The 27,818-nt window shown below is 38.7% G+C and overlaps 2 protein-coding genes across 4 annotated transcripts; one reads left to right on the top strand and one right to left on the bottom strand.

The window, feature by feature from the left end:
• The first annotated feature begins 57 nt into the window (after positions 1-57).
• LOC133521860 (uncharacterized) lies at positions 58-8,626 on the top strand. The gene is made up of 5 exons (XM_061856963.1): positions 58-657; positions 2,577-4,018; positions 4,343-4,547; positions 4,857-5,032; positions 6,864-8,626. The coding sequence occupies exons 1-5, from the start codon at positions 504-506 to the stop codon at positions 7,596-7,598; spliced, it is 2,712 nt and encodes a 903-aa protein (XP_061712947.1). The 5' UTR covers positions 58-503; the 3' UTR covers positions 7,599-8,626.
• On the bottom strand, positions 8,625-26,544 carry LOC133521859 (uncharacterized). 3 transcript variants are annotated; one of them, XM_061856960.1, is made up of 6 exons: positions 26,297-26,544; positions 25,996-26,200; positions 23,307-24,733; positions 14,753-14,957; positions 10,845-11,020; positions 8,625-9,577 (listed from the first exon to the last, which is right to left on the bottom strand). In XM_061856960.1, the coding sequence occupies exons 1-6, from the start codon at positions 26,315-26,317 to the stop codon at positions 8,696-8,698; spliced, it is 2,916 nt and encodes a 971-aa protein (XP_061712944.1). In that variant the 5' UTR covers positions 26,318-26,544; the 3' UTR covers positions 8,625-8,695. The 3 variants fall into 3 exon arrangements, with proteins under 3 accessions (XP_061712944.1, XP_061712946.1, XP_061712945.1); XM_061856962.1 differs by having other exon boundaries at positions 25,996-26,544; XM_061856961.1 differs by lacking the exons at positions 23,307-24,733; positions 25,996-26,200; positions 26,297-26,544 and adding exons at positions 15,820-17,261; positions 18,045-18,825.
• Between the last annotated feature and the right edge of the window lie 1,274 nt (positions 26,545-27,818).

Raw genomic sequence — 27,818 nt, 5'->3', positions numbered from 1 at the left:
TATTTTTGATTTGGTTATTTAAACCAATATATGTATAAATCAAAGAAAAACTGAACAATTAGTTTACATATTTATTTATTTTCTAGCCCAATATCCCATCAAGTGTAGTTTGCAGGAAATTATTATTTTCTTATTTATCCATCACCATGTATTATTTACCATATTTACCCCTTTGACCGACATTTTTCATATTAAAGAACGTTACGCACACAACACGCCAACATTCATTAGATTGTATCTATCTAGCAAAATAAAATTTGTAAAAACTACTACTTGCTTGAATTACGATAAAAATGCTACTATCTGCTATGGCTACACGTTAATTGGCGGTTATCTGTATTTCTGTAGTCATTCACCAGGCATCGCATCGCATTTCATAGTTTTTAGTTGGACATCGCGGACGTCGTTGTATCACACGAATTGTAGATATCTATCGTGATTGCGCTATCAGCTATCCCTACCCAAAAGTGTTCGCGTCAAAACAAGTTATAATATGAACTCGCATGCGATTCTGTCCATCGCGTGTTACTATGGAATCCAGTGAGTACAAAAGAAAGTTTAAAGTGTTGTTTGATAAACTTTTGCATAACAAATTCGAATTAAGTGCTAAACATTCTGAGGACTTGCTTAAATACCTGAATGGCAGCCAAGACAAATGTAAGTTAACTACTAGACTAGTACCGACTAGTCAATAATGTTTAATGGCCGATTCCCTGAGGATGGTAGGATGGTTGACCCAGTAGTTGACCACGCACCGGTAGTTGACCATTTGCGACTTCAAATGTCAATATTAAGAATTCCCGCCACTATCTGGTATTTTTTAAGTTGCCTACATGTTATTTCAACTTTAACTGACAAACCAATCACATTCCCGATGACATGAGACAAAAAATGTAGCCTACACTATCATTTTACTTCCGCTCGTCGCCGTTAGTTGCCGATCTGCCGCCATTACAGTTAGGCACGTGTTCTGACAGGTAAGCCTATTTTATTGTTAATTGGCATTGTTTTTGAATGAACCTTATTGTAATGATTGTTTTTTGTAAAGTTTAAATGTTTATCTTCTCGCCTTCAACGTAGTTTTAAATATAACTACCCTATTTCATGACTTTTTTAAACTGGTTAACTTCTGGTGCATGTTTTTCTTGGTTTTCCTATAGTTGACCAGATGGTCAACGACTGGCTATATGGTTTTTATTTTTTATTTTCTTTTTTTAACTGGATTTTCATAGCTTTGGCATATTCAATACCACCTCTCACGATTTTAAGGTCCAAATCGTGGTGGTTCCTTAAGTTGACCAGTGGTTTGACTTTGGTACCACGTACAAAAAAAAAGCTCCTATGGTTGACCAAGCCTTATAAAACATTATTCTTTGCTTTGCTTGTTTTAGATTAAAAAATGCCACCAAAAAAGAAATTCTTTCAATATAGTGAGGACGACGTTTACGAAGCAGTAAAAGAAATACATTCTGGGAAAAAAAATTAGAGAAACATGCCGCAAATATAAAATCCCCCATTCAACAATGATTAATAAATTTTCTAATGAGTATGATGAATAAGTGCCTTGGCTTTTAGATGAGTACCTAGGTGATTGTATAATTAAGAAACTCAGTTGTTGTAGGTGTTAAAAACCCTAATTGTACTTACCTAATTGTTTTAGTGATAAGAAAAAAATGTGCCATTTCAGTTTTATTTTCAATGTGATTGCTAAGACTGAATATGAATACTTGTTGATCTAAATTAAAAAAAAGATATTGCTTCTAATTTAAATAAAGTTGATCATAAAAAACAAGCTTTTTTTTATTATTTTTTGCTATTTTTGCCTTGTTTTGAAATTGGTCAACTTTGGGTACAAAACTTAACAACTACTGGGGCCTGCTGGTCAAACTTAGGTACATTCCCGTTTTTGAAATTTTAAAAATATTATAAAAAAAACCTGAACGTAATTCTGTGTTTTTTTTTCTTATCTCGACTTTTAATTAGACAATATACAATATAAAAAATAAACTAAAAGTAAACGTCCAAATAGTTTTAAATAACAACGATTTAAAGTCAAAATTTGTCCTTAACTGGTTTGGGACTGGGTCAACCATCCTATTCCACCTGTCCAATTTCTTGATCCAATGTGTATTTGCGTCTCACATTTTGCTCGAGTAAGACGCAATGACTTTGAACCAAGAAATTGGACAGGTGAAATACCACCCTTCAAAGTTTCGTTAACAATCTCTGACTCGAAATTCAACTTTAGTTATGAGAATTTAGCGCTAAAATAATGCATACCTAATCGAAACAAAATGAAATAACATGACGTGTCTATCAACATTTATAATTTTACATCCAGGGACATACCTACCTATTTTAATTGTAGGTATATCGCTTGTCTATTCAGATAAGCATAAACAAAAACTTGATTTTAAATTAATCATTAAGCCTTTACTTTAACATATCACAAGCTACTGGTAGTTACGAGGCGGACTAAGGATTTATATTAACTAACCTAGCGTCAACATGGCGTCACCAGTGGCGTCAACCTATAAAATACTTTTATTTACCTATTGCCCTTTGATTTCTTTCAGGCGTTGCAAAGATTTTAGAAACTCCGTTCTTCGCAAATTTGCTTGTTTATGCAATAAAAAATACAGAGTTCGCATCAACATCGGTGAATATATTTTACTCGAAGCTCGTGAGCATCGTACTAAGCAATGAGGTTCTCTTCAACCGATTCGTGCAGATGCAGGGCTTTGAGTTGCTCGTGGACCGCAGCCATGCAGAGAGTGCAACTGTCGTCACCCCCACCGAAGTGGGGCTAGCTAAAGCCCAGCAGTCAATGGCGCTGGTAGCTCATTACTCCGGGGTCAAGTACGTCGTTGAAAATAAAATCTACCAAATGGTCATGACCTCTCTCACACAATACAGACCGCCAGCTGAAACGGCAGCAGTCTTGTATGAATTTATGTCGAAATTAATATGGAAGTTGAACGAATATGAAGAAGAAGAGGCATTATTAGAAGTCCTAAAATACATTGTAAAACCTCTATTGGAATACTCTTTATCTAGCCCGACAATAGAAGCGGAAAGCCTTATGGTTCAATCAGACTCTCTATTACCGTCCCTGCACGCGTTAGTGCACATATTAGGAGAAGTGGAGCATTTGGCGGAGCCTAGTAATATAGTGTCAATGCTGTCACAAGTGTTTTCCATAGAGAGTACACTGACTACAGCCCTAGAAAAGTCGAGGGAGCCGGAGTTGGCCCGCTTGCTGGCCGAGGTTACGCTGCGCTACTACTACGCAACGAGCCGTCAGGTCGCGTCGCTCCTGCCCGATTCCGAGGCCCGAGTTAACCAAGAATTCCACGACGCCGTCAACAAAATAATGTGCATATTAATCAAGAAGAGGTCTTTCGCGACCGTCCTTGAATTTCTCTCCCACTGCCACGCCTTCTGGCACAAAGTGGAACGGGTCATGGCGCAGGTAGCGTTCGAAAAATTTGGCAAGAAATTTATATTACAAAATCATTTCCTACTTCTAATGTTAATGCCTTTATATCTGAGGCAAAAGTATGGCAAAAGGTTAGTCCGCGACCTTAAAATGGAGGATGCAACCGAAATATTCCACAGCGACGTGGCTAAGACAATTCCGTACGACATGGTGAACACGAGTTATGATTTCAGGGATTTAATAACAGAATCGACGGGTAATAATTTAACTTTGGCGTGCATCTACTCGTTGCGGGAGCTCTTAAAGTTGAAAAGGCTGCTGAGCCGGCAGCATGCGTGCGTGGTGTTTAAGACGCTGTTTTACACGCTGAGCGAGTTCGTGCTGACGGACGGTTCGGATCTGGTGCTACTGGTCAACCCGCTGCGCACGCCCGACGACGTGTGCTTCCTTGCGCTCATCCTCGACGCCATCGCTATGCTTCTCGACGAGCATGAGATCAACTGGCATGAGAGCCTGGAAGTCGGGGAGCTGCAAGCGGCGCTCATAAATTTAATAAAGCTAAACATCTTGCCGGTCGAGGTAAGGGTCAAGAACTATACTTGTAATTTAGGTACCCATACCCACTTACTACCTACTTTATTTACAATAACAATATGGGATGTAGGTATACAGATGATTACTATAACTAGCTTATATCTAAAATAGGCCCTTGATGCATTGTACCAAGGATGCTGGCGGCATTTCCTCGTTCTATCGCAATACAACTTACATACTTTAGGTTTCACTACTTACCAAAAATACTATGTACCTACTTAACAAAATTACTAGCTCGATTCGTGTAAGATTGTCCCAGAAGGATTTTTTTTCTCGATAAAGACGACTTTTGTAGTCTGATATTTCCAGCTGCTGGTGCGAGCGCTGGAGCTGGTGACGACGTGCGTGTGCAAGCTACTGTCGCCGGAGCTGGCGCTGCTGATGGAGCCGCAGCGTGGCGGCTCGCTGAGCGAAGCGGCGGGAGCGGCGCGGCGCGTGCTCCAGCGGCCTGAAAGTGAAACCCGACTCGCCGCGCTACAGCTGATTTTAAGCTTCTTGGAGGTCGCTTATGTCAGTCAGTACAGTTTTATCAGTTTTTTCTAACATTCTAACTCATTGCAAGCCGATATTTCACGCGTATTTTAATGGGACATCTTTGGTGACCACACGCTATTCAGAAGGTATTCAAAGCTACATATTTCACATGGACCTTAAATAGAGAGTAGACATGATATAGCACTATCCACCTATATTGTAAGTCCTATCCCAGGCCAAAACTCTAAAAGAACTTAAAATTCCGTACCTACCTAAATGTAACGCTTTCTGAAGTTACAAACATAGATTCGTGTTTTTTTAGGAATTGCAAATTATAGTTCTTCTCCAGAGTTCATGCCGCTGCGCGCTGTGATATCTGCGCACGGGCTGCTGTGCGGGGCTGCGCACTGCGCGACCAAGGACCCCGACGCGCGCGTGCAGGCCGCGGCGCTGCGCTGCCTCGTGGCCGCGGCGAGCTGCGAGGACCTGTGGACTGAGCTGCTCGACCACTGCCAGCATCTATATGTAAGTTTATGTCATATTTATCAGTCGAAGAAAGCGCCACGACAGCATCTCGCGCGCGAGATAAACTAAGTGTCAGACCAAGCTAAGTTGGCAGCGATTTTGATGGCCCAGACGTTGCAAGTGTTATTTGAACCATCAAACTCTATGAAATTATGAAGTTTACTTCTTAGCTTCGTCTCGCTGACTCTACCCGCTTTTTCTATATTAATTACAGTACTAGTACAGTAGGTCGAGTACTCTATCTCGCACGCGAGATACTGATGTATGGGTGTTCTCGTGCCTACCTACTGCAAAAAATAAGTGGTCCATCGCTCAAGCATCGTATTCAAGAGACTCCTTGACCAGGTCGTCAGTCCGTATATATCCGTATTGATGCAGACACTTTTATATACCGGATCTGCCTACGAGATTAATTGATCCTTGTCACAGAGCCTTTGTGCTTCAACGACTATGGGTTCTATTCTATGGCGTAGAGGCATTTCAAACTATTGTTGTAAGCACGTAGATAGTCACCAGAATTTTTATCTATATATATATATACATATATACTTACAAGTTCTTAGCAGGAAGCTTTAGACCTAAACTTAAAACTGGCCTCGACTGTATCCGAAATTGCAGAAGTTGCGTAACATTACCTACAAATTACATTAACGTTTACTCATAGTAGCAATACCTAATATCTGGGAAACCGAGCTTTGCTCGGAAAACATAGAAACTCAGAAATGCGAGTTTTCCCAGAGATAAAGATTAGATCGATTTTTCGCCCACGAAATCCAGCCGCAGCCCACTAGACCAGCTTACCAGGTGAAATTACTGCCATTTTAAAGTACTGGTATGGTCACCAAACGAATAATGTAAGGTGGGACGGTGCCCTATCAGATGAGTTCAGGCTGGCGTGTGGGGAGAGGGGGGGGGGGGGGGCTTTACCTCACAAACCTGAAAATAAGACCTACTCCGGCGTGCCGCCAGTGTTACTCGCTGGAGTAGGTAGCTTTAAAGAGAGTCGCACAATTTAAATATTTTGGTCACTGGGCCACCGATCAATAAAAGATAATGTAGATATTGCACGGGAGCGAAGATCGTTGGCCGTCCGCACGCAGCAATATGTTGGCCCGCAAGTTCGCAGGGTGTACGAGAGAGTCAAACTCGCAGTATTTAAAGCTTACTGTGTCTCCTTTTATACGTGTGGCCTGTGGGTCGACTATACGCGGTGGGTGTATAATGATCTCCGCGTGCAATATAAAAATGCGTTCCGGGTGCTGATGGGGCTGCCGCGCTGGTGCAGTGCATCCGGCATGTTCGCGAAGGCGCGCACGGACGGTTTCGCGGCCGTCACGAGGAAGAAGTGCGCGTCACTCCTTGCGCGTATGCGCGACAGCCCCAACGGGATTCTGAACGCGTTGGTGCGTCGCTGGGACAGCCCTATGCTGGCCCGCTGGATAGCGCTGCATGCGCATTAAACACTTGGTGCGTACATGCAGAACTATTTATTTACTTAGATTTCATATTTTATTGTAATTTAATAACATTTAGTTTCATAAGTACATTGTATTACTAACATAATATGGGCTTCAACCTGAAATAAAACATTGGATTGAATTGAAAACCCCTATATAGCAAATTTCATTGAAATCGTTAGAGCCGGTTCCGAGATCCCCGAAATATATATAGGTATTATATACAAGAATTACTCGGTTAAAGGTATAAGATTACGATGAAACAAAACCTGGGATAACATACGGCAATAAATCGCAGTGACAGAGGTATACCTAAAGACAACCAAACCAAGAAATCCATGAAATTATCCTAATATCTACTTTCAATGTTTCAGGAGCAACTGGTGAGCAACTTGCGCTACAGCCCCGAAGGGGAAGTGCGTAAAGAGGCAGCCAATGTACTGACGCACGTCTACATCAACCGCAAGGTTAATGAGGCCTTCACAACCTGCGTTTCCAAGGCCATGGCCAGAGCGGCCACAGAAGACCCGCACTGGCCTGTTCAGATAGCAGCCTTGAACTTCTGGACGCAACTGATGAAGAAACAATTCACAGACAGAGGAATGATCGATGGCACATTCCCCTCTGTTACCTTTTGCAAGGACAAGAGGAAGATCATAGTTTTGAACGACAAAGAAATACATAAACAACTACAAATCGGCATGGATAATCTGTCGAAAACAGGCTGCTTGGCTGTGATGGTCAAATGTTTGAATTCAACCAATAGTGAAGTGATGGACAAGGCTTTTAAAATTACTAATAAAGTAATAGAAGCTTTAGATCGTTATAAATTTAGTTGTGTTCCAAGCGTTGTGAAAAGTGCTATTAGTCATACTCCTCCCACTGCAGATAAGGACGAAGTTCAAGACAAAAAGGCAAGGTATTCAAGCACTAAACAAGAGGTTAGTGATCTCATCTCGGAAATTTTTGAGTGTTTAAGTACATATAGTTCGAGCCCCATAGAGATTATGGAGCCGAGTGAGTTTATAGATAAAGTAAGAGAAGCGGCGAAAAAGCGGCCGTCAAAAGTTGACTTAGGAATTTTGATAGACGAATTGGTGGCGTTATGATTGGTGGTGTGAACTTGCTGCATTTATATGTAAATATAGAGTACCACAAATATAAAGTATAAGTACTTAGTGTGTGTGAGATGTCGAAACCGTTTCATACTGAACGAGGAGTTCGTCAGGGCTGCGTCATGCCTCCAAAACTATTTAACTTGTATGGCGAGTACATCATGGGGAAAGCACTGGAGGACGTAGAGGTCGCCGTCACAATAGGCGGCCGTAAGATCACCAACCTAAGATATGCAGATGACTTCATTATTGCTGAATCTAACGTGGAAGACATGGCTTTTCTGCTGAAGAAAGTGCACGCTGCACGCAAGAGATTCCCCGACGTGCTCGAATGGCTAAAAGTGCTATGACTAACCTCAAAAAGTTGTGGAAGGACGATTAGTGCAGGCACTGGTATTCTCCATCTTTATGTACGGTGCAGAAACCTGTGCATCAAAAGCTTGGACGAGAGCAAAATCGATATTTTCGAGATGTGGTGTTGGAGAAAGATTCTAAAAATCCCATGTACCGTAATGAAAACAAATGAGTCCATTCTGGGAGAATCCCCAAACGACTCTCAACAATCTGCCAGGAGAAGGCTCTCAGATTCTTTGGGCATATAATGCGATCGCCACAGCCTCGAACGTGACATCATACTGGGTCAAATTGAAGGCAAGTGCGCTAGACAAAGAGCACCTGCAAGATGGTTGGATTCCATTAGATAAGCATGTGGTTCCATGCAGAGGGCAGGCCACATAGCCCTTAATCGCGTTAAATGGAGGGGCATAGTTGTTGGTCACGATCCTCAGGCATGAGGGAACGACGAAGAAAAAGAAGTGTGTGAGATGAAGGTTGTAACTATAAATTATATAGGTACACAATTTGTATCTACTGGATCTTCTTAATGTACATTTTTATACGAAATTGCTTGTTTGTTTGAAGAAGCTTTGATTTATAATTTGTGATATAGGTAGGTAAGCAGATAGATCCAGGGAGAGATGCGATTTAGACACAAAAGATCAATAAAAATATGTTTCAATGTATACTTAACTACATTTTATTTATAACAATCACTCCTTACGGAACGTATACTTAAATAACAAAATAGAATCTCAATAACAATCCAAATTGTTGACATCATTGTCAATCTCGTAAATGCCTAGCACATCGTCTAACAGCGACTCTACGCTGCGTATCCCATTCCTCCACTGTTTCTTGTACTCTATAACCGCCTTGAAATCTTTGCTCATCAAATGATTCACAAACAAATAAGGTTTTACATAACGTAATACTTTGATCATCGGTTTAGGCTGTAGTTCAGGTTGGTCGTTCTTTAATTTCATATGCCGTTCGTATATGTGAGCGAGCAGATTCATGTCATCAGCGTTTATGATGCCCTCTATAACATTATCGGACTGAGCCTCTTCAGTTTTAATGACAACGTCTTCTTCGTCCATTACATCTTCTTTGGTCTCGGTGTAGTACTCCTGCATGGTCTGCGGGTCGCCTTCAACGCGCTTCACACATTCAGGTACCTCGTAGCGCTTTAGAATATCCAGAAGGTTCAAAGCGATAGCTAAATTAGCGTCCATTATTTCGACTTCGGTGTCCTCGTGTAATAATTTGGATAGAACGGTTAGGCAGCCTTTTGCGGCGAGTTCGTCTAAGATTTTCAAGAGTCTCCTCTGTATTTCAGCCTTGTTGAGGGTGACGATTTTTCTGGATTCTTTGGAAAAGGTGACGGGTGGGAAGGTGCCGTCGAGCATGCCCTGCTCGCAGAGGCTGTTATCAATGACGATCTTCCAGAACTTGAGGGCGGCTAGTTGGACCTCCCAGTGGAAGTCGCTGCTGGCGGAGGAGACCATCTGCTCGTACAGGGCCTGCTTGAAGTCGGGGCTCAGCTTCAGGTTGAGGTACATCTCGCAGAGGACGTTGCATGCTTCCTTGCGTACTATGCCTTCTTGATTGTTGCGTAGAATATTTAGTAGAGAATCCTGGAAATCAATATTTTAATGCGTTACAAAATACTCTATTTTACAAAGTTGTAGGGTTTTTCGCAGTCTCCCACAAATTGTTAGTACACGGAATACATTGACCGCAAGTATGATTAACTTTTATATACACATAATATTGCAGCGGAATTTTTTTCCTAATTTTTCTAAATCTCTAATTATTTATGCTAATGTCTTAATTTCAATTTTGTTATTTTTCAATGCTTAGATTTGACACATTATATTTGCACGCTTGCTTGCAAGCAAAATACACATTGTACCTGAATAGTCCTAACACCTTATGTTACTGTATTTTTGCAAATAAATAAATGATTGATTTATTGATTGATTGAATAATAGAACTTGGATGGAACTGCTTTTGGTAGCCTTTACTACCTATTAAATAAAGTTCAATGACAAATATTAAACCCATACGAGTGGATGGAATTTTTTTTTTTCATTAAATCATAATGTGAGTGTCTCATCAAATTTCCACTTGGTTGTAAAGAAAATTACAATAGCTATACTCTGTATCTTTAGGTATTTAAATAAAAGTTCACAAACAATTTTTGTACATTTTCGGGTAGTTATAACACTTATTGGTTAACCAACCAAATACAAAACCACCTGGATCTGTCACTCAACGACCTGACTTTTCATCTACCGGCCACATGGCTTAAAGAGCCATTTGAGGGTAGATTTTGTTTACTTTTATTATATGCCTAAAGATACAGAGTATAAGTAATGTCTACTGCCCCACAACCCATATCAGTCATAACAGTCAATGGAAATATCGCACCACATTGTTTACTATTTTCCCCCGCATGAATTCAAACTAATTTTTCAGAAGCTGTCATGGTTGTTGATGTGGTGGGACAGAACACGTGTTCATGTGTCTAAGTACCTGTCTGTATGTTTGTACTTGAGCTGGTCCCACACGCGCTGACCTTGCCGAGCCAGCGCAGCACGGATGCGTGCATTAAGAACTCATGCTTGTTCAGCGCTACTGCTGTATCTAGCACGATTCAATCGTTCCCTATTTGTGAGATGCCTGGGATGCGTGTTTGGTTCTGTTGGAACATGTATATCAGGGTGTTTGTCCTTGAAATTCTTCCAGACGGCGGATACCTTGCAGGCGGCGTCGAGGCAGCGCAGCGCGAATATGCGCACGTAGAACTCCTGGTCGTTCAGCGCTACTATTGTGGGCACTACGATTAACAAATTCTGTATTTGTGACACGACTGGCTGGTCTATGCGTGTTTGTGGGTACCTGTATATCAGGGTGTTTATTCTTGAGCTGCTCCCACACGGTGGACACCTTGCAGGCGGCGCCGAGGCAGCGTAGCGCGGACGCGCGCACGTAGAACTCGTGGTCGTTCAGCGCTACTGCTGTGGCCACTATGATTAGATCATTCTCGATTATCTGCTTTTGAAATGGCGGGAATTCTGGAAACGTAAGAAAACTAAATGTAGTAACACCGTAAGCCTGTTGTTTTTAACTATAAAAAACTAAGCTATAACTTTTCTATACAAGAAACAAATGAACGTTCCATACATTTCCTATGGGCAGTATTTCATCATAGTTAAAAAACAGCCTATAGTGTTGCGAGTTGAATCTGATTTCGAATTTTAAATATTCACAGAGACTCGCAAGTCTTCACGAGTTTCACTTCTCAAAGGCGAATTATTACAACACTAAATACACACACAAAACATGTATACTTTGTAAAGAAAACACAAAAACAAGTTAGAATTTTATAGAGTTTTGGAGTCGCGAGACCCACATTCTAGTAGTCCATGTCGCGTTAGATTCCATACCTGATACGTTCATAGTACGGTCCAGGTATGATACGGTGTAATGGTTGATGAAATGAGTTCTAACTCGTAACACAGTCAGTTAGAATGTATACTATGAATCATATTTATAACAAGTTTGTTATCTCCAAAAATAATGCCCTGTTGCTTTGCCAGCCGCGTGGCTGATTGTTCTTCGAATAAGCTGTTAAGTACATAAATTTGAACCTTAATACTATCACGATAGATGCTTTTTAAAGTCATTGTTGCTTTAGCACGTGCCGTAAAGATGGAAGCTATCTCAGCTGACCGCTCTGCATAAAAGTAACAAAGATTTTTGTTTAACAGATTAGAGCCCGAGCCGAAACAATTATCTCATAAAATTCATACTATAATTTAATAGACCAAATTTAATACTAAACCTTGTTTATTTATATCCCAGATAAATCGCCCGATTATCGAACCGATTTATTATTTCAGTACAAAATTGGTGCTAGAACGGGATGAAGCTTCAAGATCGAGTAAGGAATGTCGAGATCCGTCGTCGCACCAAGGTGCTAGACGTGGGTTGCGTCATTACCAACCTAAAATGGAGTTGGGCGGGACATGTTGCTAGGCAGAGTGATGGCAGGTGGACTAAAATGTTAACGGAATGGTGGCCGCTTTCGGATGAAAGAAGCCCCTGGCGTCCGTTGGCTCGTTGGGTGGACGACATTCGGAAAATTGCGGGACACTTCTGGATGCGATTAGCTCAGGATCGGGACAAGTGGCGTACTGGAAGAGAGGCCTATGCTCAGCAGTGGGCGATAAAAGGCTGATATGATGATGATGATGATGATGAGAACGGGATGAAGTGGTAAATTGGCCAATTAAACTGTCATTTTATTATCTTGGATATAATAACACAATTTATTTATAATTTGTACCTACTGATGTGCCGACAGAAAGCGTCCAAAATTGAAAAAATTCCACATGGAAAAATTTCGGACGCAAGTCATATTTTTGTATGGGGATTCAAATTTTCCCTTTAAGACTAACTGAAGTCTAATGAAAAGTCCCCCTCGGGTTGTACCCGGCGCAAAGGTACCCATCACATTAGCTCAAGTTTTGCTCAATAAATAAAATGTATTTTTGAAGAGACGCCAAATACACTACACATACTTATAGCTCAGCATTTTATCTAAGTGGTATTTAAAGTCTTATCATTAATTACGATTGCAGTATCTAGACACGACTGGTTAAATTGATATATATATATTAATAACTAGATTGAGATAGTTGTATGAATGGTATTTGTTTTGAATGACAACAGGCAGTCTGCGATTGCCCTACAGGAATATACTACTTTAGAAGAACATTTTACTACGTACATAAATATAAAATAAAACGACTTAATAAACACCCAGTTTCCTTGAAATAAATTCAATTTTGTTGTATAATTGTCTTTTTTATCTACATTTACTTTTGGAGCTTTAGCTACAGTTAGATTCAGGTTGGTCATCGACTTAATTACAACAATTCTATGACGTAAAAATGTTTTCGTGCATGAATGTTTTCAATAGTACATTAGATGCTATTATAGAATAATCATGGTTTATTCCCCTTCGAATGTTATGTCTTTAAAAAGTTTCAGTTGTTTTGCAAACAGTAACAAAAAAACGTGTCGGCAACGCGTATGTGACACCCTGGTATTTCAGGACTCCATAGGCTAAGGTGACTGTTTGCCACCAGGTGAGCCGTACGCCTGTTTGCCACCAACATGGTATTAAAAAAAATCTAATGTAAACTCCATAAATTTTTATTCCGTGACAACCTTTAATTTGTATCATCAAAATGAATTATTAAATACTATAAATCACATTAGTTCTGTTAAAATAACAATAGAACTCACTGAAAGAAATATATGCCATCCTTTTTCTTGTTGATTTGCTATTATAAGCGCATTTTTTCACAGAATATTTCGTCATGTTTGTCAGTTGTCGTTGTCAAAGCCGAAACGAGACTGGGAGCAAAACTCATGTTCAGGCCGTTCGAGCATTACTTTTGTCGGGCCATTTTTTTCGGCTGATTGTGAATCCAGTTAATTATACTTACATCAATGATAGACAGAGACCAATTTGGCATATAGCCACTATTAAAAATTGTGAAAAAATATTGTTATTGCTATTATATTATCCTAATTTAACTTTTATAATTATAAACAAAATAGATTAAATAGTAAAATCAGTTCACATTTGTATTTAAAAAAAGTCAAACTTATTCTAGTTTTATTTAAATAAATTTCTCGGTCTGTATGACTGCTATGTATGACTCAATGACAATAATTTGAAAAAAGCCGGCCAAGTGCGTGTTTGACATCATGGAGGGTTACGAACCTCCATACGATATGCAGAAGCCATACAAGTAAAAGCACGTACATCAATTTTTAACAATATAATAATAATAAACATAAGTTTTTTGCCAAAGCTATATTTTCCCTTTTTTGTAAAGTCATATAGAATAATATCAAAATGGGCTATAACTCCCACTAAACCTGTGTGGATGACCACAAACAGCAAACGTGTTGAAAACGTTTGAAAAAAAACCGGTATAGTGAATATGCGTTATTATGTATTAATCAGTTCGTAATATTTACCACGGAGATCTACTTAATTTAACATTAGTAATATTATTAAAGTGCTAACGGAAGGTAAAACAAAGAAAAGATTATTTGTTTAAGTATACTTTATCTTAAATAAATAATATAATTCTTAACGACTTTTGTAAAACGTCGTAGTGAGATCATTGTAGTTGAGATTATTTACGTTACAAGAATCTATACTACGAACTATGCGTATATATAGTATAGGATAAACAGGTCCAAATTCCTATTTATCGAGATATCTGGATTTGGCTTTCCCAGTTTTCGGTGCAAGGCCAACATCTATGGCTAAAAATCAGGATATCTGGTCACCCTACACTATAATAGTGCAGCACAGGTCGTGAGGCAGAGGTTGGAGCTGTATAGCAGGTACTCACTGACGTAAGAGATCTCGATACACACCTCGCACCTCCCAGTGAGAGTCGTGCATTTTCATATAGATGAGACGCCCGAGGTCGTGCACTGATGGAGTAGATGTACTCACTTACCTAAGAGACCTCGGTGACCACGAGTAGTTCGTGAAATGAATCTCGCTCCTCCCAGTGCAAGTCGTGCATGTTCATGTAGATGGGACGCGCGAAGTCATGCACTGATGTAGTAGGTGTAATCACTGATGTAAAAGATACGAATGCGCACGAGTAGGAGTTCGAACGCTGAATGTTGCACCTCCCAGTGCAAGTCGTGCATTTTCATGTAGATGAGACGCCTGAGTTCGTGCACTGATTTATAGTAGGTGTACTCACTGACGTAAGAGATCTCGGTGACCACGAGTAGGAGTTCAAGCGCTGAATCTCGCACCTCCCAGTGCAAGTCGTGCATTTTCATGTAGATGAGACGCCCGAGGTCGTGCATGGCTGAGCCAGGCTTCGACTCCATTAGTAATGACAGGTTGGGGGGCAGGAACTTGCACACTGCCACCGTTATTACGTTTAGGGCCGTTACTATGAACTGTAAACAGATTGGGAATATGTAGTGACATATTTTACGTCTAGGTAAAAGCCAAAGGGCAAGTCTGACAATAGGTACCTACATTCGCAAGTGTGTCACTAAGTTGTTCCAGAAGTGAGAAGTATAACTCCTTCCCCGGGTTTCAAACGATCTCCATACCAAATTTAATCTAAATCGGTTCAGCGGTTTAAGCATGAAGAAGTAACAGCCAGACAGAGTTACATTTGCATTTATAATATTAGTAGGGATATAAGCCGGTTTGTCGCCTAAACAAGCGCATGAAATAACTAATTCAACATCATCATTATTATCATTTTCCTACCGCAGTAGATATTGCAGCCGATCGATTCGCTCATAATAAAATATTAGTGTAGTTGATTGTAATAGTTATTAAGTTTCAAATGTTATTATTTTTAATGGATTTGCATGTTTGTATGTATACAAAAGGTGAAACAAACTATTGTTTACTTACATTAAGACCTGTAAACGTTACCCTTTTTTGCAAATTAATTGAAAGCCTGACCAGTAATATATGATCACGCGCCATATTGCGGAATTTCATTGGAACTAAATTTTTCATACTAAACTGAACTGTCACCCCATACATGAGAATAACAGCGCCGTCTTGACAAATTTCTGGTCGGGCTTTATATATATAAATATATATAGTGTAAAAAACGGTATTAAATAGTCTAGCGACTTGCGTCTGCACCTGCGACCATACGCGCTACTTACTTGCGCCTACCACGTGATTGTTGCAAGTATCTTTACTTGCAGCTACATGCATCGCGTGCAAGTATCACAGCAGCATGACCGTTGCTGCCTACTGAATTTATTACGTATGGCTGTGCCTTTTGCTTACCTTACATGGTAAATTCGGTTTCGACATTATACGATACACGACAGTGTACAAACAAATGATTTCCAAGCTTTCCTGCCAGTTTATATGATATTCCTTTATCAAAAATAGGATAGCTTCTATGACATACGAGTATACGAACATGTTTTCCTGGTCTTCTTGTAATTTGGCCTCCGGATTTCCCGAAGGTGGTATGTGGTATTCAAAGTTTTCCGGGAAAGGGTCTAAATGTTTGAGTACGTAAAAGAGCCCTTGGAAAATTAGATTAGCCTGTTCGTTGTTCATGGAGTTATTTAAACTAGACAGCCGCTTTACACTCTTCAGGGTTATAGCTTCTGTGTCGGACTCCAAGATAAGATCGGATAGTAAGGTAGCTGCCTTAGCAGTGTGTTCGCAACTTGCGTTTATAAGCTTCATTACATAATCCTGGATACACCCCTCGTTTTGACGTACTGACTTCGGCCAATTCCTGGTCACATAACAGATCGGCGGCACAAGGCACATAAACAACGCCTTGTTCTGCAAGTTCTCCTTCTTACCATCCATTACAATCGTTTCTGGCTTTCTGTCACGCCACAATTCATTCCAATATTCATTGCACGAATAGCAAAAGTCGAGGACCATCATAGCGTTACGCCTAATTGTAAAGTAATGTATGGTATTGAAATATGATGCCGTAGTTTCCACGAAATCTTCACTTCGGTATACCGTGTCGTCAGTCAATGGCTTGTTATGTAAAGTTTTGGCGAGGCATATGCGGAAAATTAGTTTGGCTAGGAGTGAGGTCAGGCTGTTTTTTCGGAATCTATCTAAAAGCACACACAGATGGTTAGCCAGTTTGAAGTGGTTCAGCAGTGCATTTATGACCAGGGTGGGCTTGGTGAGCTCGCTACACTCGTTAGTTATGGACACCAGCATGAGGAGCATCGGTTCAAGCCACTCGGACGCTTCGTCCTCCTCGTCAGGTTTCATAGACTCAGTCACCTCGATATCTGTTTCGACCAAGGGTTTCAGAATAAATTTCAGCACCTGCCTAACGTTATCGCCGTCCTTCAAGGCGTTCAGTCTCCATACAAATCTGGACACAAACTTGTACTTAAGTCTTGTGACGAATACTGTATTGGACTGGTCACTGGTCAGGATTTCTTTCCACATGCCACACTCAAGGAGCCAATAGAAGCCGGTATTGTGCTCTATTATAGCAAGGGCAACTTCTAGGTAGCCCACACGAAGACTTGGTGTTATTGTGAGAGATTCAAGGGTTTGATAAGCTTTGCATAGTGGGTCGTTAATTGTATGTATAATTTTCGCAAAACATAGTTCTTCCCTAACGACCAAACCCAGGAGTCTGACGAGGAACACCCGCACCGAGACATGGTACCGTTCCAGGTTTCGTATGGGTTCTTCGAGTAGGATTCTTACACTACTACAAGTAACATTGAGTACTGTAAAGAAAACAACTGTGTGAAACAATAAATCGCTACTCATTACTATTATTTTTAGTAATAAATAAACAAATGTCATGTCATTCCTCCATAGCAGAGTTGGTAATGTCTTTTTTAATGATAGTTTTGGAAAAGAGGTCATCCATTAATTACATTACACGTTATAGGGGGAGGGAGGGGTTCAACAAAATGTGATATGTTGTGACAAGGGGAAAGGGGAGTCACAAACTTTGTAACATCACTTTAACTTTACCAGTAACTGAAAGTTTATTTTAAAAAAAAATATTCGATGTACAGTTAAATAGCAAGTTTTTGGAACGTGTTTCGTTTTTATTAGTTTCATTTGCTTTCCTAATAAGTTTTGGGTTATAAAATTACTAATATTCCTTTTATCAACAATATTTTGATTATACATATTTATAATTCCTAATTAGATTTGCCGATTTCGTTGAAAACAAAATTGCTAAAAACTGTGACGTCACACCGGGGGGAAGGGTTTGCCGAATGTGACCAAGTGTGGCAAGGAAAGGGGGAGGGGTCAAAAAACCCAGAAATTCGTGTGACGTAATTAATGGATGACCTCAAAGAAAAAATAGAGAACAGGAGGTCGCAATCGCAACCAGTGCGACCAGGGGGGCGTAGCAAAGCCCCAAAAAGGAGCATGAAGAACTTCATCTATATTATGGTTTTTTTTTCGGGATTTATATTGGTGATCGAAACGAAAAATGTTGTGAGTGAATGAGTCATCCTAGACAAAAACTTAAAATAAATAAAAATAATTACCTGACTTATTCTTCACCATTTTATTAATTAAATTATTGGAGTAGAAGTTATCTATCACATAATTTGGGTCATTTATTTTTTCGAATAATGATTTAAATTTCATTTTAATTACACTTTCAACAGATTTTGGTTGGTTGCCCATGATCACTTCACTGTATTATGTTTAAGTATTCCTGAATTATCTTTGAATCCACTACTAAAACTTGAACAAAATGATGTTTTCTATTACTTTAGGTATTCGTACTACGTACAATACTCCTAAATTTACTACTACTAAGTTTTTTTTACACTTAATTAAACTGTTATTATCTTATTATAATACGTCCGCCTACTACCTACTACATCCAACTTCATCACAACAACTTCAAGTTCAAGCACGTTCAAGTGGTAAAAGGTCACATAAACTACTTCATGCTGATAGTAGCAAATTTGAAATGTAGACTTTATTACAATTACGTAAGGACTCTATTTATTCACCAGCTGAGATGGAGTGACAACACAGAGATGTTTTTACTGGTCAAACTGGAAGCCCGCACGCGGTCGGGTGTGTCGCTCACTAACATAATGAGTAGTTATCAATTCCCCTTGATTATATATTTCTATGAAAAGTCGCTATCTGTTAACACATTCAATGCCAAGAAAACGTATGTGTGTTCATTTTGTATTTTTACCACTTTGGAAGGGTCTCTCGCGCAAACTATTCAGTTTAGAAAAAAAGAAAAAAATTATATTAGAAACCTCAATATCATTTTTGAAGACCTGTCCATAGGTACCCCACACGTATGGATTTGATGAAAAAACTTTTTGTTGAGTTTCAGTTCTGAGTTTTAAGTATGGGGAACCACCAAAAAAAATTTTTTTTTTCTATTTTTGTGTGACAATTTTAATGCGATTCACAGAAGTGGTTGTGACATACGGACGGACAGACAGACAGACATGACTAATCCATAAGGGTTCAGTTTTTTGCCATTTGGTTACGAAACCCTAAAAAATACTATAAGCATTAACTAAAAAAAAACGGTGTATATACACCGCGGGCCTATTAAACCCGCCAGATTTTAATCACGCATTCCTGATGTCATAAGGAGCAAAACATTTTTGAGTATTTGAGGTAAAACTATTATTTTTTTTGCGTAGTCCGTGCAAATTGCAATGTTTTCACACGGAATAATTTCAGAAATTTCTCATAATTTATTATATCATATCATTTATTCATTGTGAAGTCATGTACCTACATTTCAATTACGATGTTATATATACAAATAAGTCAGACCATGACACCCCTTACGGGCATACAATATTACTTAAAGCTAATTACAGTACCTAATTATCTAACAAAATAATAACAAGGATGAGAAACTTATAGTACAGGACAATTATTACATGTCATATAAAAAATTTAATAGGCTATAAATTATTACCATTTAAAAAATCCTTAACAGAACTTTTTATTTCTTTCTTGTGATATTTTCCTAACATTCCCGAAAACAATTTTCAACCTTTTGGAATCTTTCCGCACCGCAGATGTGCAAATCTGTCATGTTTCATAATGGTTAATTAATATTTTAAATTTAATATGGATACCACATAAGTGTCTTGGTGTAATACCATTATCTATGTGTAAAGTTAAAAAAAAAAAAAAAAAAATCACGTCAAAAAATAAATAACGTTTGTGAAATATCCAATATCCGTCTCCCGTCTGGAGTAATTTTTAGGGTTCCGTAGCCAAGTGGCAAAAAACGGAACCCTTATAGATTCGTCATGTCCGTCTGTCTGTCCGTTTATGTCACAGCCACTTTTTTCCGTAACTATAAGAGCTATACTGTTCAAACTTGGTAAGTAGATGTATTCTATGAACCGCATTAAGATTTTCACACAAAAATAGAAAAAAAAACAATAAATTTTGGGGGTTCCCCATACTTAAAAAATAATAATAATAAAATATGTTTATTGCACAAGAAAGGACACAGAAAAAGTATACAGCGGCTGTTTTTAAGAGTTGGTGTTGGTGCATAACTAGAACACTAACTTAGAGCTGAAACTCAAAAAAAATTTTTTTTTCAAACCCATATGTGTGGGGTATCTTCAAAAATGATATTGAGGTTTCTAATATAATTTTTTTCTAAACTGAATAGTTTGCGCGAGAGACACTTCCGAAGTGGTAAAATGTGTCCCCCCCCCCCCCCTGTAACTTCTAAAATAAGAGAATGATAAACCTAAAAAATATATATGATGTACCATGCAAACTTCCACCGAAAACTGGTTTGAACGAGATCTAGTAAGTAGTTTTTTTTTAATACGTCATAAATGGAACCCTTCATGGGCGAGTCCGACTCGCACTTGGCCACTTTTTTTCTACTATTTTATGTCGCACTCGCACAGTATTAAGGTTCACAAATGCAGTTTTCAGTCAGGAACTGATTGTACTTGTACTGTTATTGCTAAATCTGACTGTATTAAGTATCTGGGCGTTCTGCTTGATGACAGAATGAGTTGGCAGCCACACCTAGACCTAACCTCAACACGGATAAGAAAATTAGTATATATTTTTAAGAAACTAAGAAATGTATCTGACCTAGTTTTATTGAAAAAAGTATATGTTGCTCTGGTTCAGCCAGTGATTGGGTATTGCAATGTTGTATGGGGTGGCGCTTGTAAAACCCACATGTTAAAATTAGAAAGAGCCCAGAGATCCCTGTTGAAGGTCATGACATGTAGATCATATAGATATCCAACGAGTCTATTATATAAACAATGTCAATTGCTCTCTGTTAGACAACTATTTATACTTCAGTTAGTGCTAAAGCAGCATAAGCTTACCCCTTATGATCAAAATAAAATTACAAGCAAACGAACTTTGACTAATGTTTGTGCACCATATAAATGTAGACTAGCTACGGCCAGACGGCAACAAAGATTTATGGGCATCTTTTTATATAATAAGATTAATAAAACCCTAAACATTTATCCCCTAAATAAACATAAGTGTAAGGAAAAACTTAAGTCCTGGTTGCTGTCATTAGACTATGTACAAACTGAAAGCATCTTACCCTGATTTACTCACACACACACACACACACACACACACACACACACACAAAAAATATATATGTAAAATAAATTGCATTGTATTCTTATTAGAATGGCATTTGTTTTATAATATTAAAACAAGCCTTAATTATCTACTTTAAGTCTAAAATGAAAATGGTTAATGTCTTAATAGTTACTATTATGTTTGGGAGAGGACACTGACTTCTGTAACACAGGTTTTTACCTAGCTCAGAAGTCAGGGACTTCAACACTAAAATGTACTTACCTTAATGCCAATAAAAATTTTATTTTATATATTTATTTATTTATTTAACAGTTTATTCGAAACCCAATCAGCCACGCAGGTGGCAAAAACAACAGAGCATTATTTTTGGTGATAACAAAACTTCACTTTCCATTTTCTACAATGCTACAATTGAATTTAAATTTTCACAACTTGTTTTATGCTTTTACGAATATCAACTTACGAAGAAGTTACACCAATAAACTGGGTCTCTCGAATCTAACCTCTGGCAGAGATTTTTCTATGAGACACACATTTCTGTGAAAATGGCAAACACACAAAAGTGAAAATTCCATGTAACTACCTCAAAGTGAAGTCAAATCAAAAAAGTTAACTATTGAACAAAATACAATTTAATAAGGTATTATGTAGCTCATCAAACTTCAAGAAAAAAGTATATTTATGAGATACACCTCAAATTCTCTGAGATGCTGTCCAAAAATAGTTTTAGATGAGATGTAAAGAAGTCGGAACCTTGAGATCATTTTAATACGATAGTATTTAATTTTATAAAATGGTATCTACAGATGGATAGATGGCAAGCATGCGCAAAGAAGAGCACCCATGAGATGGTCTGATGCTGTGAAGAGGGTGGTTGGCGGCAACATGCACATGCAGTACAGTCACGTCTGAAAATATCGGTACAAAAATGTGCCAAAAATATGTATACACTACTTTATTGCCCCTATATTAAGGTAGTGTATACATATATTTGGCACATTTTTTGTACAGATATTTTCAGGCCTGACTGTACGTGTCCCATATAGCTTATGATCACACACTATGGAGACGGAGCATACATGGTCGCGAACCTCAGCAATGAGGGACCGAGAAAGGAGATCTACAGATTATCTATGAAAAAAATACAATGCTTAAAAATGAAAAACCCACATAATGTTCTGCTACTTCTTTTTCTGAACCAAACCGTATAAAGTACATAAACGATACGATAAAAATAGGCCTTGCGAGATTATACTTCGGGCAACCACTTATCTGTGATAACGATAATACTGAGTGGTTGACTGTTTTGTAAACTGAACCTTGTTGCTTAGACAATATAGTCCACTTTACTTTGCAGTCTTTTTAGTATTATATTTGTTTTAAAATACATGCAAGATATACAAAACATACCCAGGGGATACTGATGAATACACAATAATATACCTATATTGACTTACAAATAAACCTCCTTTTTTAGGGTTCCGTACCCAAAGGGTCAAACGGGACCCTATTACTGAGACTCCGCTGTCCGTCAGTCTGTCACCAGGCTGTATCTCATGAACCGTGATTGTGTATTTCTGTTGCCGCTATAACAACAAATTCTAAAAGCAGAATAAAATAAATTTTTCTTTCCAGGTTCTTTCGAGGTTCTCACCAATCACCAAAGTTAAGCAACGTCGGGCAGGGTACTTGTACTTGGATGGGTGACCGTTTTTATAGATAATTGTACGGAACCCTTCCTGTGCGAGTCCGACTCGCACTTGGCCGGTTTTTGTACTTTGTTTTGTTATTTTTACTCAGAATTATGAGCTCATTATGTCTACTATAAGAAACAAGTGTTTTAAGTTTTTGCCTTATTACATTACCTATCCCTACTAATATTATATTTATAAATGCTAAAGTATTATGTCCATCTGTTATCTTTTCATACTAAACCTGCTGCTTTACCGATTCTAGTTTTTATGATTCATCATTGCCATTAATATATTTTGTATAATATGGTTACTGAATAGGTAGAAAAAGTATAGTTGTTTTGTGCCATTTTCAACTTAAAGGGTACTTATTGTCGGTGCTTAATAAGATGCTATTTCCATATAGCTTCAGTTTGGAATCAACCTTATAGACAACCAACAATGTAGTACCTTTTACATTAGGTTCAAAAATCGACTGTATTGTAATTAAATACTGTATATGACATGCAGACTTACCTTACTCGATAAATTTGTTTTCTGCAGTATAATGAAGACCACATTGTACAAACAAATTATTTCCAAGCTCTCCTGCCAATTTATATCGTAGTTTTTCACCAAGAGCAAAACTGCTTCTAGAGTATATGTGTATAGGAACAGGTTCTCTTGATCTTCCTGGAACACTGTCTCGGGACATTTCTTCTCATTGTCTTCCGTCATGGGGGCGAACTGCTTGAGTACGTAGAATAGACCTTGGAACATTAAGTTAGCTTGTTCGTTGTTCATAGAGTTGTTCAAACTGGCCAGCCTTTTCACACTCTGCAGGACAATGGTTTCTGTGTCCAGCTCCAAGATAAGATGTGACAGAGCCCATGCAGCCTTAGCTGTGTGCTCACAGCTTGCATTAACAAGCTTCATCATATAGTCCTGAATGTTACCTCCGAATTGACAAGCATTTTCCGTAACATGTCTTGTAATATAGGAAATAGCAGGCACAAGGCATAAGAACAACATTTTGTTTTGCAAATCCACCTTTTTGCCATTAAATGTGTTTATTCTTGGTATTTTCTTGTCCCATGTTGAATTCCATATTTCATTGCAAGAATAGCAGTAGTCTAAAACTGCCATAGCATTCCGCCTCTTTAGGAACACATTCACAGTATTGAAATAGGCTGCACTAGTTTCGATAAAATCCTCAGCAGTGTGTATAGAGTTTTCAGTCATTGGTTTGGTGTGGAAAACTTTAGCTAGGATCAAACGAAAGATTAATTTAGCACTTGGTGAAGTCAAGCTATCTTTGCGGTACCTGTCCAGCAATACATATGTTTGATTGACCACTTTGAAGTGTGTCAGGAGCATGTTAATGACAAGAGATGATCTGGAGAGCTCCTTGTACTCACTCATGATAGAATTGAGCATGTGGAGCATGGGTTCAAACTGCTTGGCGGATACCTCCTCCTCGTCAGTAGTTATAGACTCTGTTACCACAATTTCCGTCTCAATCAGGGGTTTAAGTATAAAACTCAGCACTTGTTTTAAATTAGCTTCATCTTCTAATCCGTTTAACCTCCAAACAAGTCTGGAGACAAATTTATATTTCTGCCTTGTTACGAATACTGTTTTGGACTTGTTGTTGGCTTGAAGGATTTCTTTCCACATGCCACTGTCCAGCAGCCAGTACAGACTGGTGTGGTGCTCTACGAGGGACAGGGCAACTTCTAGATATGCAACACTCAGGCTTGGGTTCATAGTAGAGGACCCAAGATTAGTGAATCCTTTCCGTAGTGTATCATTGATGTGATGTATTAATTTGGCAAAGAACAGCTCTTTGCTGCATACAAAGGCCAGCAATCTGATGAGAAAAACTTGCACCGAGGTATGATATCTTTCCAAATTCTGTATTGGTTCTCCCAGTAGAAGTGAAAGTGTACAAATATAGTTGTTATCTGTAAAGAAAAAAAAAACCTATGATAAAGTGTAATTGTATTTTTTGTGTACTAGCTTTTGCCCATGACTTCATCTGCATAAGTTGATGATGATGATGGATAAATACTATCGTTTCTCAAGCTCCAAACTATCTCTATACCTAATTTCATCTAAATCAATTCATAAGTAAATTAATAAATTATTTATTACCCCCTAGCTGCCCAGACACCTATAAAAAGGTCTCCCCATGCATTCTAATATGAATCTTTATTTTGACAAATCAAAATTGCTATTGCCTTGGCAAGTTCTGAAATCTGGGTGGTTAGAGGGTACAGTAAGGAACAGCAAATCAATACAAAAATCTTGAATGCACAGCTCAACACAAATTGAAAGAGGTCTTCAAAGCAGGCATAGCACATGACAGTTACAATGTACACAAATTATAAATATAAAACTATATTACAAGGAGCTGTAAAAGTATGTTCACAGGGAGTATCAATAAATAAATATCAAGGGCTGGGAGATCAAACCCCATATATCAGACACAGTGTAAACTCTATAGGACTGGGGCACTTTTTGATGTTATAGAGTTTTCGTTGTATAGAGAGAAATTAATATTAAAGTAAACGATTTAGAGTCAAAAATGTGAATGTGATAGGGAGTGAATCAATATATTGAGTGACATTGTAGGGAGTTTATGTTGTATTTCCAATTTAAAAACCTTTTTGATTGACTTATCAGGATTGACCATCCCTCGAATTAATGATACTTTAAAAAACCTTAACGAGAATTAAAATCAATAAACAGTAAAAAATATTAAGGAGCTAAAGGACAATAAGTTTTTGGCAAAAATTTAATTTTTGGTACAAGCTTTTATCGCTGACTACTTTTCTTTCCACACGCAACTAATACTCATCGAGACAATTCTAAAAACCCCAAACGCAATTAGGTTGCGTTGTGTTATCACAGAGTTCCAATGGCCACCTCCTGTCTCCATCATCAGATCAATGGTATGGTACCATAATATTGCATTGTCACCCGACTAACATATGAATGCAAATTTTCAGCTTCATCGGAAACCGGGAAGTGGGTCAAATTTAACTTGAAAGATTTGATTACAGACTGAAAAACAATGAGACAGGTGAAACTAAATAAAAGCTTCTGAGCCCCTCCATGAAGCATTTAGGGTGAATTATTGCTAGAACACCCCTAAACCCATTTCAAGCCCCTCCCAAACCAAAATCCTACAGGTACAAATGTATATTTACAAAATTAGACTCACCTTTCCTGGTTTCAATTAATTTATTAATCAAATTATCAGAGTAGTAGTTATCCATAACATAATTGGGTTCATTTATTTTCTCAAATAGTGCTGTAAATTTGGATTTTATTGAAGGTTCCACGTGTTCTGGATGGCTCCCCATTTTCAAGTTTAAGGTTTGTACTATCAATTCAAAGGTCGACACCACACACTTCGATAACAACTTCTGCAAACTCAAGGCTTCCTTATTTACTCATCACATTAAGAGGCAAAACATTTATAAGGTGTAGTTAATTAAACAAGTTTCCGTAAAGCCGAGTACCTCCTTTATTCTCAATGACATAAATTAATTACGTTCCCTCTTCTTTCACTCAGGTTGAATTTAGTGGAGAACGTGGGAAGAAAAACTACATTTTGTCAATACAAAGTTATGGGGCACATGCACATTGCGTACTTCAAATTAATGAAACTTGAAATTTAATATGTAATAGCGGGAGTTGTCTTTATAAAATCAAAAGTCAAAACTACCTAAGTAGTAAAGTAGTAAACACTTAAACAGTCAAATGGGGCCCGTACATTTCATGCCGTTGACAAAAAAATGACGTCACGCTACATAGGGTAAGGGGGCCTACCGCGAAAACCGAAATTCGCAAATTGCGGGGATCTTTCTCTTTTACTCTCACTAAGACGTAATTAGAGTGACAAAGAAAAATGCCCGCAATTGACAAATTTCGATTTTCCCGGTAGCCGCCATGATTCCAATTAGTATTTTCGTAATAATTAATCATTTGTCAACCTCTTTAGTTAACTGATACATATACTTGACAATCAGTACGGAAACGTCTATCTGACGTTCATCTCATTGTCACTCAAATAAATAATAGATTATTAATTTATAAAATAATACAGATAACATCCATGGGATGACATCCATTGTAAAATTATCTATGACTCTCTCTTAAGTCGCAGCATAGGTTCCTCACGCGCCAGACTCTTAGCAGCGGGTACGAAGGAATCCGGCGCCTGGCTGCACGCGTTTCCTTCGGTACACACAGGCACATTTTTGGAACCGCACACTCTGCGCGTTGCAACCTGCCTGCGACTCGGCGTCCGGGTCTGTGCTCCACATAAGTGCCCCTGCGGCACTGATGTCGACGCCCTCGGACACCACGGGCTCTCCTGCCAAAGGAGCGCCGGCCGCTTCTCTAGACACGCCGCGCTTAACGATATTCTCCGCCGGTCTCTTGCCAGCGTGAACGTGCCAGCTCTTCTTGAGCCAGCTGGTATTGTAAGAGACGATGGTAAGAGACCGGACGGAATGTCACTAATTCCGTGGAAGATGGGACGGGTGCTGGTGTGGGACGCCACATGTGTAGACACTCTAGCCCCGTCTCATCTCCACGGCACAACTGCAAAACCCGGCGCGGCGGCAGAGGCGGCCGAAAAATTAAAAAAGATCAAATATAGGGGTCTCGGCCCCGAATACGATTTCGTACCTTTTGGCGTCGAGACCCTTGGCCCGTGGGGTCCGAATGCATCTACACTATTTAAGGATTTAGCCAAAAAAATAGAAGACGCTACCGGTGATCGTAGAGCTGGCAGCTTCCTCGCACAGAGAATAAGTATTGCGATACAACGAGGAAATGCTGCCAGCATCTACGGCACCATGCCGCAGGGGGATAGTTTTTAATTATTTATTTTAAGATTAGTTTTATTTATTTTTAGATTTAGACTTTAAGTTTTATATGTATTATGTTGTTATCCCCGAGTTGTATCGTTCCTCGGAAAAAAGTGTATTTTGTGTTTTATTATATTATTTTAAATAATACATATTTTTAATTTTT

Source organism: Cydia pomonella, chromosome 10 (genome assembly GCF_033807575.1).
Source record: "Cydia pomonella isolate Wapato2018A chromosome 10, ilCydPomo1, whole genome shotgun sequence".
NCBI classification, from domain to species: Eukaryota; Metazoa; Arthropoda; class Insecta; order Lepidoptera; family Tortricidae; genus Cydia; species Cydia pomonella.
The sequence above is the reverse complement of the archived record's forward strand: the minus strand, read 5'-3'. Positions and strand labels throughout refer to the sequence as shown.